A 17,377-nucleotide genomic window follows, 5' to 3' on the forward strand; every position below is an offset into this window, starting at 1 on the left:
ACAAATCTTTTTGGGCTATTCTGTTTCTTCAAACATGACAATATATTTTGCCATTCTTTAGCCATTTTGGAATGAGAAATCTATGCTCAACTTATTACTATAGAAGAAGAAGAATAACATCAAGTTAATGTTTCAAGCCTAGTCTTTTAAAAGATAAAATATTTCTACAAGTCTTGAATCATAAAACATTTGTAATTATTTAAAATTTGCTACAAGTCTTGAATCATAAAACATTTGTAATTATTTAAAATTTGTTAATATAAATTTATAAAATAATTCGAAGTATATTAAAATTCATTAATAAATTAGTCTAAATAAATATTATAGATTAATTTAATATAATTGAGTTAATTATTCAAGTTCAATAAATATGGACTTAATTAAAGTCTAAATTAATTAATTTGGACTACAATAGATGAGTCCAGTTTGCTAAGCCCAATTTCATCTCATCACAAGAGCCCATTTTTGGGACCATATGGCACGTCAAGTCAAATAAGAAGTCAATAGGATCATGACATGTATCAAAAATAACAAACCCGTTCCATGAAACTCATGTCACTTAAATCTGATTGGTCGAAGGGTATCATTTTCCAATCACAACTTCTCTATTTTTAAAATTATAAATAAGGGTCCTCATAATTAAAAAAAATGATCAAAATTTTTAAATAAGAAGCTAAAGAAAAGCATGTGGTACAAACATCATAAATTTCTCTATAAGCTACAAAAGAATTCAAGCATTCAAGTTCAAGAACAATCAAGAGCAAGACCATCAGATTCAAGAATTAGCTCGACCTTGAATTCAAAGTTCAGGTCCATCAAAGATTTAAGAATAAGCTCTAAAGCCTTTGAATCTAAGATCATGTTCAAGACAAATTCAAGATCAAACTTAAGAACCCTAAATTCTATATTTGAAAAAACGAATTCATAGGAGCCATAGAAATTGTAACACTCACACTTTAAATCAATAAATACAATTGTTGTGATACTTTTTCGTCTTGATTATTATTTTCTCGATGCGGATTTTATTGTGTACACGTGCTATTCTATTTTGATTGATAAAATGAGATTAAAAATAAAATTAATTATTTTCTTACTTATTCACAAGTTAAAGTCATTTTAAATGAATAAAAAATCAAAATAAGATTCTTTAAAAACAATTGTCTATTAAGAAAGAGTCATTTTTGGATCAAACTATAAACAAGTAGGAGTATTTTTTTTTTTTATCAAACTAGTAAATTGGTAATGCCTGGAACACATTTTTATTTAATATCACATAGTTTAAGTGCATTTATTTATTTCTTTTAGCATATTTCCTTTCTACCTTTTTTGGTTAGGGAGAGTTTGCAAGCATTTCACATTCACTATTCCTCCCTTACCCCCCCCCCCCCTCTCCCTCTCACAAACACAACACAAAAAATTGATACTACTTGTTTTGGAAATTTCCTTCAAATAGACAGTTTGGGTTAAGAAGCTCCTTGATCACTAAATAGGAATATTGCATAAATGTATAGCATAATAATTACTAGATAAGCTCTAACACCAGTAACATTATACTTTTCTAATCAGATATTGCACCCTTCATTGCCAATAATGCAGCTCCATAGGCAGCTTCAGTCTGGTCTGCCTTGCACACGGGCAAACCGAGTACCCTCTCGCGTATCTTTATCCATTTTTGGTTTTTAGAACCTCCTCCAGAAGTGATCACTTCTTCAACAGGGGTGGCCCCTAGATCCTTCAGCAACTTGTATCCCTTTGCCTAAATATCATAATGTCAGTATTAGCAAGTCCTAAATAGAAGCAAGATGTTATCTAGATTAGGAGGAACATGCCACCAAAGTCCAAACTACCTCAATGCGAGCAATTGATTCAAGAATACCATGCAAATATTCAACATCACTTTCTGGACGTGGATGTAACCTGCATGTAAATGGTAAGTGAGTAATGATTTATGTCGAAGATGAAAATTAGAAAGCACATAGATTGGATGTTATCAGAAAAGTGAAGGCGTGCGCATTATGATCTACAAAGATTGGGAATTTGTATTTTCCAAACATTGCAGGTGATAAGTCTATTTTCACCAGAAGGATACGACTCTAAAGGCCCCCTGCACAAACAACTCCAAACTTCTCTCGATTGCTGCATATTTCAGTACTGTACACAATAACATACATATGAAGAGTTTCAAAAATCCGTGGAATCTATCACAACAAGACACCGCGAAAAGTGGAGAATCTATTGAAAACAGAATAAGCAGAACTCTAAGACAATAATAGATCATTTTTGGGTTCTAGTGTAAGAAAAAAGGTCTCATATGATGAAATGAACCATCTCTAGCTTATACACAATTTGTATGCTTTGGCCTTTGCATAAAGAAGAAACCATTCGATATAACAAAATCAATAGGGTTGGTTGGTATTTATAAATCCAACCATGGATGTTGATGAAAGAGCGAAAAAGATGAAGTGACTGACAAAGAACCTGGTTCCCTGGATATTTAGTCCACCAAAATATTTGTGAAAAGATGACGTAAGAGAGTGATGATAAGAAGAAACAACTGGAGTCTCATTGGAAAAAAAAAATCACGATCAAGGAGCAACAAGTTGATTAGCCAGATGACAGTGACTGAAGAATGAAAGGAAGAGGAGATTGAAGAATAATGTTGCTTTCCTTGATGATTTTCATAGGGCACATTTAAAACCTTCCTTCATATAAGAGAACCTGGTTCCTAACCACCTTTCAAAAGCAAAAACCATTACTATCCTTGCTTCATGGCAGTGCTGTAGGCTTATGGAATTGTTTATTTGGTCTGGACCTTCATAGATCAAAAGGATGCATATACATGTGTATAATATGATGATTGGATCAAGATGGATGGTATCATCGATTCCTATGATGTCAAAATGGAAAAAATGAATTATGTTCTATTTTGAGAAATGTAATAATACATAACTATACATATCATTTAGAAACAAATAACCTGGTTCCTGAACTACATACTAGGAACAACAGCTTAATGAACCTGCTCTTTGTGCAGAGTTATGATTGATCCTGATCCTTGTGAAAGAAACATATGGATCTGATCTGATTCACATAACCTAGTCACTAACTGGATTGTGATGAGTGAAAGGTTAATCCCATGAAAGACTTATGTAAGAGCTCACATCTTACTAAGTCATGATGATTAACATGAGGCTGGTTCTTAGGGGGAAGATATCACCATGTACTTGCGACAACATTGATTGAATTATTTTTTTGTTAGGGGTTTGTCATATCGGAAAGAGGATATTGTTGAGCTACAAACCATGAACTAATATCGGCATGAGCTAGGGAGAGGTATGTGAGCTAGGGAGGTATGTGCTATGCTAACAATATAAAGTTAAGATGATTAACAAATGATTAGCAAACATAACAAAGCAACAAGAATCAGATCTCATACATGTGTCAAATAAGAACTGCTATTTGTTATGACAATGAACTACTAAATAACCAATTTTGTATCATGTCTAGTGCAGGAGCTGCATATCAAGAGTACGCAGCAAGGAAGTGAAGGAGCCAGGTCCTTCACTCTAGACAGGGAGAAGAAGATTGATCGAGACAGAGAAAATGCCAAGGAATGGAGAAGGATTCATTGAGAAATTCGGATTACAACTAGTTCAATGATATAAGGAACAAGAAGAATATAGTTGTGTCATCATATATGGAGACATGGAAAATGCTTCGGAAATAGGAGAGAAAAATAGTGGCCAAATGTGTGAAGCAAGAACCAAGTAAAACTAGGATTAAAATCTTGGACTGTTGATCTAATCCATGTGAATTGGGCATACACAGTGTGTCCATCTACTCCTATCTAAAGTGTCAAATTGATGTTGGTGAAGACATCCACAAATAGAGAGAAGAGAGCACACAAGAAATAGAATCAACTATGTGCCATTGTTTGTGAGAGAGAGTCAATAGGGGTGTACATAGGTCTGTTTGGTTTTTCATTTAAAAAAACCTAAACCAACTATGTCGGTTCATTAAATCTAAGAACCAAATCAAACCACATAAAGTTGGATTTCTTGGTTTTGACTTTAATTGGTTCTTTCGATTTCTCAATTTTTTTGTTTTTTTACAATTATGCGGTGATCGAAAAAGAGATCAAATATATTTTCACTTACATGTGTGATAAGCTTAACTATAAAAATGTTAAATGAATAGAAACCTTTGAAAGGATGGTAAAATTCACATGAGTACAAATACATTCATTGAAATACCAACGCTCATTAAGTTCATATGATTAAGGACTGCAGTCAAACTGAATACAAAACAAAATATCCACAAAGAAGATTGTTAACTTCGAAATAGTATAATTGTAACTTCCGATCAGAATACAAATAAAAATATTTACAAAAGTTTACAAGCCGATATTTGAAATAATATATCTAAACATTAAAAACTATAAACTAACTAAAAATATATTAACAAAGTAGAATTTAATGAATACTTTTTAACTACAAAATAAAATAAAATTATGTGTATATATATTATGTCGGTTTGGATTCGGTTTGACTTGTTTTTTTAATATCATACCAAACGAAGAGTGTTCGGGTTTTTTTCAACGCCAAACCAAATCATAAATTGATTTAACTTGGTTCGTCGGTTCGATTTGACTTTTCGGTTTGGCTTGTACACCCCTAAGAGTCAACTATACAACGACAAAATAATTTGTTTCCATCAAGTGTAATCTATAGTTCTATACTATTCTTGTTGTTGAAGTTTGATTTTTTGAGTTTAAATTGTAAACCTTTAGATTCCTAGTGATTTGTATTAGTCTTTTTTGTGTCGTAAAGGCTTTCTCGACGGGATAGAGTTGTTGAAGAAGTTAGATACAACCAAGTGAATTAGAGAGAGGGGAAAAAGTGTTATAGTAGTTAGTTTCTTGCTTGGTTGCAACCTAAAACTTGTAACTCAAATTTAAACGTAATTTGAGGGGAAAGAGGGGTGGTAGTTTCATGACTCTCGGAAGAAGAGTTTTTTGCAAATAAAATTCTTCTGTTGATTAACTTTAGTTGCTCAACTTCCTGAAGTTAGTGGCCTTATTTATGCTGTTAGTGGCCCCTTCTATGGTAGTTAGTGGCAAATGTTCTTATTTAGTTTTAATGTTTATGTTTTTTCCTTGTATAAATTTAGACTTTCCGCAGATTAATATATAGCTGGAATTTCATAAGTTCACTCTATTTTTATTTTCCAAATCAGTTTCTTGAGTATCTTGTTCTAACAGTGGCATCAAAGCCTCTAGTTGATCTTACAGGACCAAAAAGTTTTAACCTACAACACAAATGGCATCCAACAACGTACCTTTTAATCCACCATTCACTTTCACTGGTGAAAATTACCAAATCTGGTCTGTGAAGATGCAAGCTTTTTTGGAAACCTATGAACTTTGGGAAGCTGTGACGGAAGATAAACCACTTGCTGCTCTACCATCAAATACTACCTTGGCTCATGTCAAATCCAACAACAAAGACAAAAAAATCTAAAGCCAAGTCGCTTATGCAGAATGCTGTGGTATATTTTGTGTTTTACAGAAACATGGCTTGCAAAACTACAAAAGAGGCTTGGGATAGGTTGAAAGAAGAATATCAAGGCAGTGATAGCACACATCAAATGCAAGTGTTGAGCGTGAAAAGAGAGTTTTGAGTCCTTGAATATGCAGGAGGATGAAACTATCAGTAAGTATGTTGATTGAATCTCCTTAATTGTTAATAACATTAGACTTCTTGGTGAAGAATTTACAAACAAACGAATTGTGGAGAAGTTCTTGTGACTCTTCGTGAGAGGTTTGAATCTAAAATTTCCTCTCTTGAAGAATCCAAGGACCTGAGCAAACTTTCATTAGGTGAACTAATGAGAGCTCTTCAAGCACAAGAGCAAAGGAGAACTATGAGACAGGAAAAGTTCAGTCAAAGAGCTTTCTCTATACAAAAGCAAAAAGGAAAGCAACAATTCACCAAAAGAATAAGGCAAAGCATGATGGAGGAAACAATAGTGGAGATGTGAAGCCGAAGTTCCCTGCTTGCAAACATTGTAAAAGAAATACACATCTGGAGAAGTATTGTTGGTGGAGAGTCGATGCTATATGCGGCAACTGTAAGCAAACGGGACACATATCCAAGGTCTGCAAATCAAGAGCAAAGGCCTTTGGTGCTTTGCAAGCACAAGTAGCAGAAGCTGCAGATGCACATGAGGAGCAACTCTTTGCAGTTTCATACTTTTCAATCAATGAATCCTCTTATGCAGGGCTTCTTGATAGTGGTTGCACACATCACTTGTGCACTGATGTTGAACTGTTCAAATTCCTCGATGATATTTATAAATCTAAAGTAAAAATGGGAAACCATGAGGCAGTAGAAGTCAAAGGCAGAGGTACAGTGTCTATCTCAACAATATTAGGTATCAAAACTAATCCTAATGTTTTGTACACACCTGATATGAGTCAAAATTTGTTGAGTGTTGGACAAATGCTTGAAAATAATTATTCTCTGCATTTTAAGAATCGTGAATAAGTTGTTTCTGACCCTTCTGGAGTAGAGTTATTTTATGTCAAGATGAGCAACAAAGTTGATTGGGAGAAAATAATTGAGCAGGCTTACACTATTACTTCACAAACATGTACATACTTATGGCACAAAAGGTTTGGTCACTTCAATCTGAGAAGCATCGGAGATGATAAAAAGGGAGCTAGTGGAAAATATGCCTAAATTTCTTTCTAATGCACAAGTTTGTGAAACTCGCCAACAGGGAAAGCAAACAAAATTGTCATTTCAAGCAAATCAAGTACGGAGAGCTAACCAGAAACTTCAGCTCATTCATACGGATGTTAGCGGCCCAATGAAAACAGAATCACTGAGTGGTAACAAATACTTTCTCCTCTTTATTGATGACTACACCAGAATGTGTTGGGTTTATTTCATAAGACTAAAGAGTGAAGTTTTTGATGTTTTTAAACAATTTAAAGCTTTAGGAGAGGATCAATGTAATCTTAGTATTAAGGCTTTAAAGTCTGACAATGGTGGAGAATATACTTCTTCTCAATTTGTGGAGTTCTGTAATTACACAGGTATTAAACGCCAATTGAAATTACCATACACTCCACAACAAAATGGTGTGTCTGAAAGGAAGAACAGGACAGTAATGGAGATGGCCAATTATATTTTGCTCGAAACAAAGATCCCAAATCAGATTTGGGCTGAGGCAGTCAATACCTCTGTATATTTGCTTAACAGATTGTCTACTAAGGCTTTACAGGACATGACTCCATATGAATCTTGGTGTGGGAACAAACCATCCGTACACCATCTCAGAATCTTTGGATGTATATGTTATTATCGATAACTAGAAACAAAGAGGAGTAAGTTGGAATTTCATAAGTTCACTCTATTTTTATTTTTCAAATCAGTTTCTTGAGTATTTTGTTCTAACAGAGTTAATGATATGTTGGAGGTTTGGAGACAGAATTTGGAGTCTAAAATAAGACATAGAACTTAGAGTGAAAGTTCAACAACGTTACCCATAAGGTAGTTGTGAAAGTGAGGATTGTTACTCAAGTCAACTCCAAGAGAGGAAGTTTAAAGTATCTTGTGTCTATAATCTAAGAAAACTGGGAGATTGATGATGAGGTTACACACCGTATTGGAACAAAGTCGATGAAATAAAGGCTCACTAAGTGCCTTGTGTGATAAGAATGTGCAAGACTTAAAAGGTAAGTATTATAAAGTGATTGTCATAGCAGCTATGTTGTATGAGGCGAACTGTTGACCTGTAGAGATCGCATCCTTTATGATCTAAATTTAAAATTCGGATACAGATCCATACATATGGATACGGGTGTGGAAATTCGGCTAAAAATAATTCAAATATCTAACAGTAGAGGTATAAAACCGACATTATGAGATATTATGAAAAACTTGAGGAGAAATATTGATCAATAGGAAAATTCTGGAAGGAGATAAAAGAAAAAGAAGTATCAATAGAAATTTATATATACAAGGTATTCCATTTTCTTCAATTTCACCTTAGTTTTTGTTTTGAATACAGAAAACATTGGATCTGTCTAGAATTCCTCCCTCGAACTTGGTCAAAGTACCCAAAATTGGTTGACCAGTTCGAGTACAGATCCCACACCCACACCTACGTCGTATCGACATGGGTGCGGCACCGAAAGTGAAGAGTTTGAACAACATAGGTGGAAATTAGCATATTAAGATTGATGTGCTAAGAACGAAGATATTTCGCGACAAGGTGGGAGTGGCCTCAATGGTGGACAAGATGAGGGAAGTAAGGCTGAGATGGTTCAGACATATGAAGATGAGATGCACACATGCCCTAGTGAGGAGGTATTAGGTTGACTATGGTGGGTAGGAGAAGAGAGATGTAGGCCCAAGGAGTATTGGGGAAATGTGATTAGATATGACATGATATGCTTACAACTTAATATGAGGATATGGAGGTCAAAAATTAGGGTAGAAGGTTAGTAAGTAGTTGAGCATTGTCTTGTTTCTTTAACTTGATTGTTATTGTTACTCTCCATCTTCTTATTATATGATTTTATTATTACCTATTGTTTCTTTGCTTTGGTTATCATATTATTTGTTGCTACTGTTCTCTTCTCCATATATAGTAGTTCCATACTTGATGTTAATATGCTTAGCAGAAACAACCTTTCTTGACCTTCACAATATAAGGGTAAGACAGCATACACATCACCCTCCACAAATCCACTTGTGGGATTTCACTCTGTATTTTATTGTTGTTGGATTACAAGAATCAATAGTTTGGAACACCTAGACACCATGGGCTTGTGGAAAAGCAGGATTCTATCTGAAAACTTCCAAGTCTATTGGACCATGAACTAGACAACTCCATAATGGAGTAAATGTGTCTAAATGTGCCACTTGTAGAATCAAGAAATTCAAAGCAATAAGTTTGTTCCAACAAGCTGGTTATTCACTTTTGAGCAAGAAGCATAAGCATAGTTAAATACCTTGGCTCCATCTTTGGATCTGCCACAGGGAATCTTTCACCAACTGCTTGAAGGGGATAATAATCAAGAGGGGAAGTTTCAAAGGGATTTATCTGTTCACTTAGTTTCTCCAACTGCTCATCGGTGAAGAGTTGCCTAAGAACTGCTCCCCCTGTGTTTGAAGCACCTCCAACAAGCCATTTATCGTCAAGACGGTGGCTATATACTCCAAATCGAGCATCTTCTACCCTTCTGGAGCTTAGTAGTTTGATAGCAAGTGTTGAACCCAAAGATGTTACCTTAGTACGAGAACAAGCATGTGATTAACTTGAACCAAAAAACTTACTAGACCAGAGAGCAGAGCTAGTAATTTCTTTTTATGTGAAAATCTGTTTGCATAAAAATATCATAGACAATGAACTGATAGAGATTCCCTGTGCTATATGATCTGAGAGTTATAAAATACCTACACCAAAGGAGTACTTGGTAGACTAGATGATAAAACCATTAAATACATCAAGTTACAAGTTGTCTGATTATATCTGGAAAAGTATCTGCCAGAACTAACAACAGCACCTTTCTCATTATATATATTCTAAATCATAACAAATAAGTATACAAAACATACGGCTTTTCCAGGTTGAGTAGCTCGTGCTGCTAGAAACGCTGCTATACTGTCTGTGGTTCCTGTACAAATTAGGCAATCCTTTGGATAACCTGATAAAGTGAAGGAACACATTAGTAGCGAGTCTCTAATGTCCCAAAGCATCATCATGTTCTTGGAGCTTCAAAATCCAAGTTATCCAACCCGAATAATAAACAGGAATGGAAGTACTAGCAAGAAGTTTCTCTCTTTCTTGATTTTTGAACTAGAAAGGTAATGCAGAATCCCCACAGCAACTGCAAAGAACTAAATATTATAGGACAAATTTGGAATATTTCCAAATTAATAGAAGTAACTCAAGAGGCTATGAATTAGCAAAATGTGGTACAACATCAGAAAAAAGGCACTAAAAATCAACAATTCTTCGTGTTAATAATATATGCATAATCCCTCAATATGCTATGAAAAGTATGGAAAATTCCTCTCCCACGTAAAGAAGATCAATTGATGTTCACATCTCCTCCACCCTCACTGGCCTACGTATGTGTCTAGCAACCCAAATAAAAAATAATGGACCTAATATCGGTCCATGTAACACCAAGTAGTAACATTAATATTCATAAATTTCAATTGAGAAGATCTATTTGAGGACTAGCAAAATAGAAACACAATTTCCCACACCTAAAAACTGGAAGTAGAAAACAGGAAGCAGTTTCAGTCAATGATAATTCAACTAGCTTTAATCGATTTCCGAAGGAAAAAAAGTTAGGAACATACCAAACTGAGTTCTTATGTCCTCTTTCATACACCCAATTTTAGTACCAGGATCTTGTACAGAAGGTAAAAGATGAGAATATGGCTGAGATAGAAGCCAAGGCGGATAGGAATCCATTTCCGGATCATAGCCAACCTGCAACAAAAGGAAGCTTTAGTACATTAGTAGACACATGAGGTAAAAAGACAAACCGTGTGTTTATAACAGTTACCTTCAGAGCATTATTATAGTCAGACACGCCCAGCTTGCCATGGAGTAGCCACAATAACCAATCTGCTTGATGTAGCAATACAGCAGATTCCTTGCTAGAAGGATAAGAGTTCCACCATGAGACAAGCTTGCAAAGTGTAGAAGATCCAGAGCAGACTGTATGTTTTGCAGGAGCAATAGACTTCACCAAAGGCAAGGAATCAGGACAGCTCTCATTATACAGGAATGCTCTTGATAATGGCTCTTCGCTCCTACTGTAGAGAGAAACAATATATTCTTCAGGTAACTAGATGAAGAAAAGGGAAGTACAAAAATTAGCAACTACCAACCTATCGATGATGATAGTTGTTGCAGAGGTCCCATCGATGGCAATGGACGCAACAACTTTTCGGAGACTGAGCGGGACATCATCAAGGAGTAAAAAGAGTGTGTCTTTCCATGATTGTATCCAGTCCATTTTTTCCTCTTTCTTTCTAGTAAATAAAAACAATTTCATTTCTTTTGAAGACATGTTTTACTAAATTAATTGGCTAGCATGATATAGATAGAACCGTATACACACCATATACTTTTATATACCACATTACCAGCAGGGGGGAGGCAGCATTTACTTAGAGGCTACATCCGAAATTAATTTTTTAGGTATATATAATAGATGTTAAACCCGTTCCACTAGTTCATGTGTTTAATATCAAATTTTGAACCTACTTATAAAAAATTCTGGCTCCGCCACTGATAGTTCCTCCAAAGAATCATTCATTTACTTTCATATATAGAAGTTAATGTACAAAGTTCTAACTCAAACCTCAAGAATTTGCACTCATTAATTACAACTATATTGCTTAAGTATTGTGAATATATAAGCTTACCATATAAAGTGGGTACTCTCTTTTTCCTTCAGCATGAATATTACCATCACCATCAATAAGAGAATATCGAGCTCCAGATGTTCCAAAATCCATACCAAGATAAAGCTTCTTGCCAATTTCAAAATCATTTGTAAAAATGGGATTTCTTCCTTTGCCAGATACACCACACTCTAACATTCTTGAGCTTAATTTTCTCCAACTCCTAAAATCCACACATGAACATGCACTACTCAAAATGCTGCTAGCCATTCTTTCACCTTATCTCTTTCTCCCTTGTCTCTCAATTTACAAATGATTGTAATTTATCCTCCACTCTTTTTCTTAGTTGCTTTACTTTTGGGGTAAATATTTATCAAAAAAAAAAATAATCATGTTTCTTTTCAAACCTATGGACACGCACGTTACTTCATAACGATGAATAAAATGATAAATAATTTAATTTTTAAAAAAATGTTTGTAATGTATAATTAACTTGAAGAATTTTTTTTACATTTAGTCCTCCCTTTATTATAATTTTGATATATAAATTATATATTTATTTTAAAAGATAAAATAAAGTAGCAAAAACAAAAATGGAGGCACACTATCTTATGATTAACTTTCTTAAAATGTCTTTTTTGTCTCATAAAAATGTTGAAATTAAATTAATATTTATACATTTCAAGAAGATAAAATGTTTGACATTAATTCGTAAAAGATGAAATTCTCCTTCTCATTAAGTAGAATGCAATTAAGTAATTAAAATTTATAAATAAAAAACTTTTTAGAAGAAAATAACTAAGATTTAAAGTGCAATGATTCATATTTAAATTATGTAATTATACAAATAAAATATTAATATTTAATTAAATAAATCAGATTTAATTTAATGGAGAGTCAAAATGACAATATTAGTATTCTTACAGTTAAAAGTTTGCTAAAATATATTTTACATTTTTTTGTTAAAAAAATAATAGGAGCAATATTTGGTCAAAGGATAAAAAGATCTTCTAACTTCTTAAGCATTTTGGTGTATCATTTTTTCGACTTTGGAATTTGAATCTCATGATAATTTTAATGAAAATTGTCGAAAAACTATAGATTTTATCCACAAGCACATGTAAGAGTGATTCTTTACAAATATTTAAAATTTAAAATGCAAAAATATAATTATTAATATTTGAAATCAGAATATCTTGTAAGCATTAATTGTTCTGCATGTCTTATATACTATTTTTATGATTGTATTTGTCTCATTTTCTAAAGCAAAAAATACACCCTCAATCAAATATATTCTTAAAACAAAATTACAAATACAAAGAAAAAGTATTATATATAGGAGCAAGTTTAGCATAACGCAACCAACGAAAAATAGAAAAATGCTAAGACAATCTTTTTTCTGTTTTTTCTTGATAATGCAAATTGAAACAAAGTTATAGTAATAAACATTCAACTTTTGACCATAAAAAATTAAAATATTTGGAAGACACGTTAATGGAAGTGATATTGTACTACATAAATGGAGGGGTCTTACCATAGTTCTGATCTCGACAAATAAGTAAAAATAAATAAATTCATCAAGCTTCGATATTTTAGTAATTAACATTCATTCCTATAATCACATTATGCCTTGTAATCTTGACATAAATCCTCTTGCCTTGAAATTTTCTTCACTTGATTAAAACTTCTCTAGTCTTCCACACACAAAAATTGTATCACATGAAAATCTTTCTATAAAAATAATATTAAAAGATTGTATTTATAGGAAAAAATATAGCTTTGGAATATGAAGATTAACTTACAAAGTTGAAAGGTCAAGTGTTACAAAACTTAAAAACAAATATTAATTAAGAACATAAATTAATCTAGAAGATAAACCATATACATGTATCTATTTAAAGGGTAAATATTTAAAGAAGATAAATTAAATTAGATATTTTAATTAAGAATTAATCTAAAGAAGTGCAAAAGTCATTAACATTTCTATTAAAATACTATAATTAAATATTTAAATTAAATAATTAAATATTTTTATATCGTTTTAATTTATAATAAAGGTAAAATCGTAATTCAACTTTTAACTTTTTTGGTTCCCTCTTATAATAATATATGATTCTACTCTCTCGTGGTTTAGTGGTTTATGATATTATCTTTATCTTTTTTAAAAAAAATTGACTTTTTAAGAAAATTCTTTAGATTTATATTTAAAATAAAATATAAATTAATTTTGATTTAACAAATATATCTTTCTTTATATTAAATCTTCAAACTAATGATAGATGAAAAAAATCGACTTATTTAATATATACTCTAAAAATAATCCAATAAAAATAAATATTCTTTGTTAAAAAGAATGATTTAATTTAACTTAGAAATGAAGTTTATAAAGAAAAAAAATTTAATTATGATTTAAAATTAAAATTATATTAATATATCATTTAATCTTGTGATTTGATATATGTTAGCTGAAAAATTAATATTAAAGTGTCATCTAAAAAGAAAAAAATCACTTTTTTTTGAAATAGAGAAACACAAAATGTGCCTAAGTTGATGGAATCGAAAAAACTAAAACTAAAAATGCAGCAATTAGTATGAGGAAATTACCTTTCATCTTTGTTTAGTAAAAAATGAACACATGTATCGATACATATGCATAATATATGATGATAGTATTAATTAATTTCTATTTTGGTCTATTTTTAAAAAGTATTTAGTAAATGTATATTATTAAACAAATCAATTTTATAACAATATGCATTAGTATTAGTACGAAGAAATTAATATAAAGAAGGAAAAAAATGTCAAAATGTAATTAATTTATATTTATTTTAAAATTTAAAAAATGGCTATAAAAAAATTAAAATAAAAGAGATAGGTATAATATCATAAACCACAAGGGTTGAATGGTATAGAGCAAAACCTCTCAGATTATCCCTTAAAAAAGTTATTTTTATCACATCATACTTTCTTTTATACTAGTTCCTCAACATGTTCATTTCATGCTAATTAATATTAATATGAATAATATTGAGTATGTATGTGATGAAAATTGTAGAAGAAAAATATAAGTACGGTGTGATGAAGGATTAGCCCCTCAGAGTGATATTTATTGCAAAACTTTAACATTTAAAATTATTTTCAGAAATAAACGTGAAAATATTTTTAGAGGTGAAATATGAATCTAGGAAGAAAAATGACTTCGTTTAGTACCCTCTTTTAATATCATTGGATCGGAATAGTGAGTGTATGAATAAGTAGAAACCACAATTAAGTTGACTATGAATAATTCAAAAAAGAGAATCAAAATATTACAAAGATAGCAAGTTAATAAAGAAGAAAAAACAAATAAAATGAACTTTTGCACAATTCAAAAATGGACGTGATAACACTTGTCTATTTCCACCAAGACAAATCAGCTTCAACTGACGAAACGAAAGAAATGACCAAAGTAACGCAAAGACAAGATAAAAATGGAAGGGCTATTCATTCTATTATAACTCTAAAACCTGATTGTCACGTGAACAAGCCATTAATATATAAAATACGGAAATAAAAAAAAATAATTACAAGCCTCAATGTATTTGTTTCTCAAATAGAACAAAACATAAAATAAGGAACGACTTCGATTGAAAGTTTCAACATCTTATTTCAGTCTGGAATACCAAATTTCATGGTGTAGCATAATTCATTTATAACACATGGTTCCAAACAACCCTCAATCATTCAAGCGGAGTTCGTTGCGACTTAGCAAATTTTTCTAGTGCACTGTGTTGGTGTAACTGATCAAGTAGCCCTATCACCTTGCAAGGAAGCCACTTTAGCGTCCACTATCGTCTGACCCCATTTGCAGCCCTAGCTTCATTTACCCCTCAGGTGTAACTGGCGTCGTTGTCCTCTAAAGGACTAAGATAAGCCCTTAGAATACATCATAGCACATCATATTTCAAAAGTTTCGAATGAATTTAAGACTTTACATATGGAGTTTACATAGACTCCTCACACACGAAGTGTACATAGACTTCTCTTTAGCATAACAAATCATATAGAAGTCTAAAGTCTCATCTCACATATAAACCATCTACAAGAGTATGAATCAAAATAGTTTGGGCATAGCCCTTAGTCTATTTCAATATATCATATAGGCTACAATGAAGTCTCAATATAAGAATGGAATAATTGTCAAAACATAGACAAAATACATAAGGCTTGATGAGTGGCTCTATCCTCGGAACTCATGAGGACTTACCAATTGACTTAGGAAAGAGCCAAGTTTTCTTCTTCAATGACTACGAATCTCTTCAATGGCCTGAACCTAAAATATTTGGGAAATAAGGAGAAAATATGGGTTAGTACAAACCACATGTACTATGTATGGTAACTATGCACAAAAATCATCAATGCAGTAGAAAAGGACAATTTAGTCAAAATCATGTTTTCTATCAATTTACTGAACATGCATATATAAGAAGCATAAGAAGTCAATTCTATATAATAGCAACCCAACATGTAGATCACCTAAGCAATACTGTGCAATGTCAAATAGAACCGTATAATCCTATCTAAGGTTAAGTACCACATTAAGCAACCCGCTTCATACTTACAACATATTCTCTTAAAGTCATCATAACATGATTAATACATGAATACTACTCATAGCTTATCAACATAATCATAATCATAAAAGAACACTACTAGAACCATCCTTTAGGATCCCACATGTGCAATGAGTGAGAGAAGTATTATACCCCCCCTCATCCTAAGTAATATCCTTCGAGACAACCCTAATAAATTACTTAACTTGTTCTTTACTTTTACATTAGGGAAATAAGTGCAATAACTGACATGAGACCATGTGAGCTACATAGAATCCGGTGTTCTACTCCCACACCAAAAAGAGAACATTTGCCTAAGGTGTAACCATTCATACATAGTTATCTAGGTAGATCCACTAAGCTAGAGTCTTATGTGGGCACATAGTTAAGGGTCAAGAAGATTGTTGCTAAAAACCTTCACTTACTAGACGTAGAGATTTCCATCTCATGATACAACACATAACTAGGGAATCGAACTTACTAACATGATAAAACCCATATGGGAGGCCGGACTTACTAAACGTGAGACCTCCATCACATTTACATGACCTTTCGGTGCTAAGCATTCTTCCTTTTAGTAATAATCATACTCATCATTCAAGATCACATTAGTCTCTTCTAGACTCCTATGTGAACATCTATCATAACAGCTCATAGGAATTCATGAGTGAGAACTAACGTGTTACTTAAGAAACCACATAACCTTTCACATAATACTTTATCTTAATTATAATGAACTATTTTCAATCATACAATATCGTATCATAACATGCATACATAGCTCATATCTAATTCAATGTCTTAGGGTTAAGGATGAGGAATACCTATCATCACATCACAACCACACATTAGACATAGAATCATTACGATATAAGTAAATCATAATTCACAATCGAATTCAAGAAGAACCAATCAACATACCTTCTCCAAGAACCTTCATACTTACATTACCAAGAATACATAACCAATTACATAAACGAGGTAAATTCAAGAATCAATTACATAATTAACAACAATGTAGTCACTCTACATGATCATGATCTCCACAATTCATCATACCAATTCAATGTTTTCATGAAATTGGGGAAAAGACATGTGTCTAAGGAAATCTCATAGGAAATCATCAATTAACCATCAATATATACTTAAACAACATTAATTCATCATGATCCATCACAATTGATTGATAATTTTGTTTTTCAAAGAATGTGAGAGAAAAAAACCTAGTTTTTGGGAGATTTAGAATTCATCTTTTGAAGGGACCTCTTGGGAAAAAAGAATCTCAACAGTGAAAGAAATCATACCTTAAAGATGGATTGCCCCAAAATTGAGTAGAAACTGAAAGAA

At 32.4% G+C, this 17,377-nt stretch overlaps 1 protein-coding gene across 3 annotated transcripts; it reads right to left on the reverse strand.

The window, feature by feature from the left end:
* Positions 1–1,430: 1,430 nt before the first annotated feature.
* Positions 1,431–11,836, reverse strand: LOC101268345 (D-ribulose kinase). Of its 3 annotated transcripts, none has more exons than XM_004250672.5 (8): positions 11,460–11,836; positions 10,920–11,059; positions 10,592–10,844; positions 10,383–10,515; positions 9,630–9,718; positions 9,023–9,300; positions 1,848–1,917; positions 1,431–1,756 (listed from the first exon to the last, which is right to left on the reverse strand). In XM_004250672.5, the coding sequence occupies exons 1-8, from the start codon at positions 11,706–11,708 to the stop codon at positions 1,559–1,561; spliced, it is 1,410 nt and encodes a 469-aa protein (XP_004250720.2). In that variant the 5' UTR covers positions 11,709–11,836; the 3' UTR covers positions 1,431–1,558. The 3 variants fall into 3 exon arrangements, with proteins under 3 accessions (XP_004250720.2, XP_010313065.2, XP_025883935.2); XM_010314763.2 differs by having other exon boundaries at positions 10,920–11,063; positions 11,460–11,782; XM_026028150.2 differs by lacking the exon at positions 10,920–11,059 and having other exon boundaries at positions 11,460–11,734.
* Positions 11,837–17,377: the final 5,541 nt, after the last annotated feature.

The sequence above is a fragment of the Solanum lycopersicum genome, chromosome 11, assembly GCF_036512215.1.
Source record: "Solanum lycopersicum chromosome 11, SLM_r2.1".
NCBI lineage: Eukaryota > Viridiplantae > Streptophyta > Magnoliopsida > Solanales > Solanaceae > Solanum > Solanum lycopersicum.

Coding starts and splice junctions, on each gene's coding strand:
- LOC101268345 (XM_004250672.5), bottom strand. CDS start 11,708: ATGGCTAGCAGCATTTTGAGTAGTGCATGTTCATGTGTGGATTTTAGG. Junction 9,719..10,382: donor GGACATAAGAACTCAGTTTG/GTATGTTCCTAA, acceptor TCACTTTATCAG/GTTATCCAAAGGATTGCCTA. Junction 1,918..9,022: donor GATCCAAAGATGGAGCCAAG/GTATTTAACTAT, acceptor ATTTACATGCAG/GTTACATCCACGTCCAGAAA.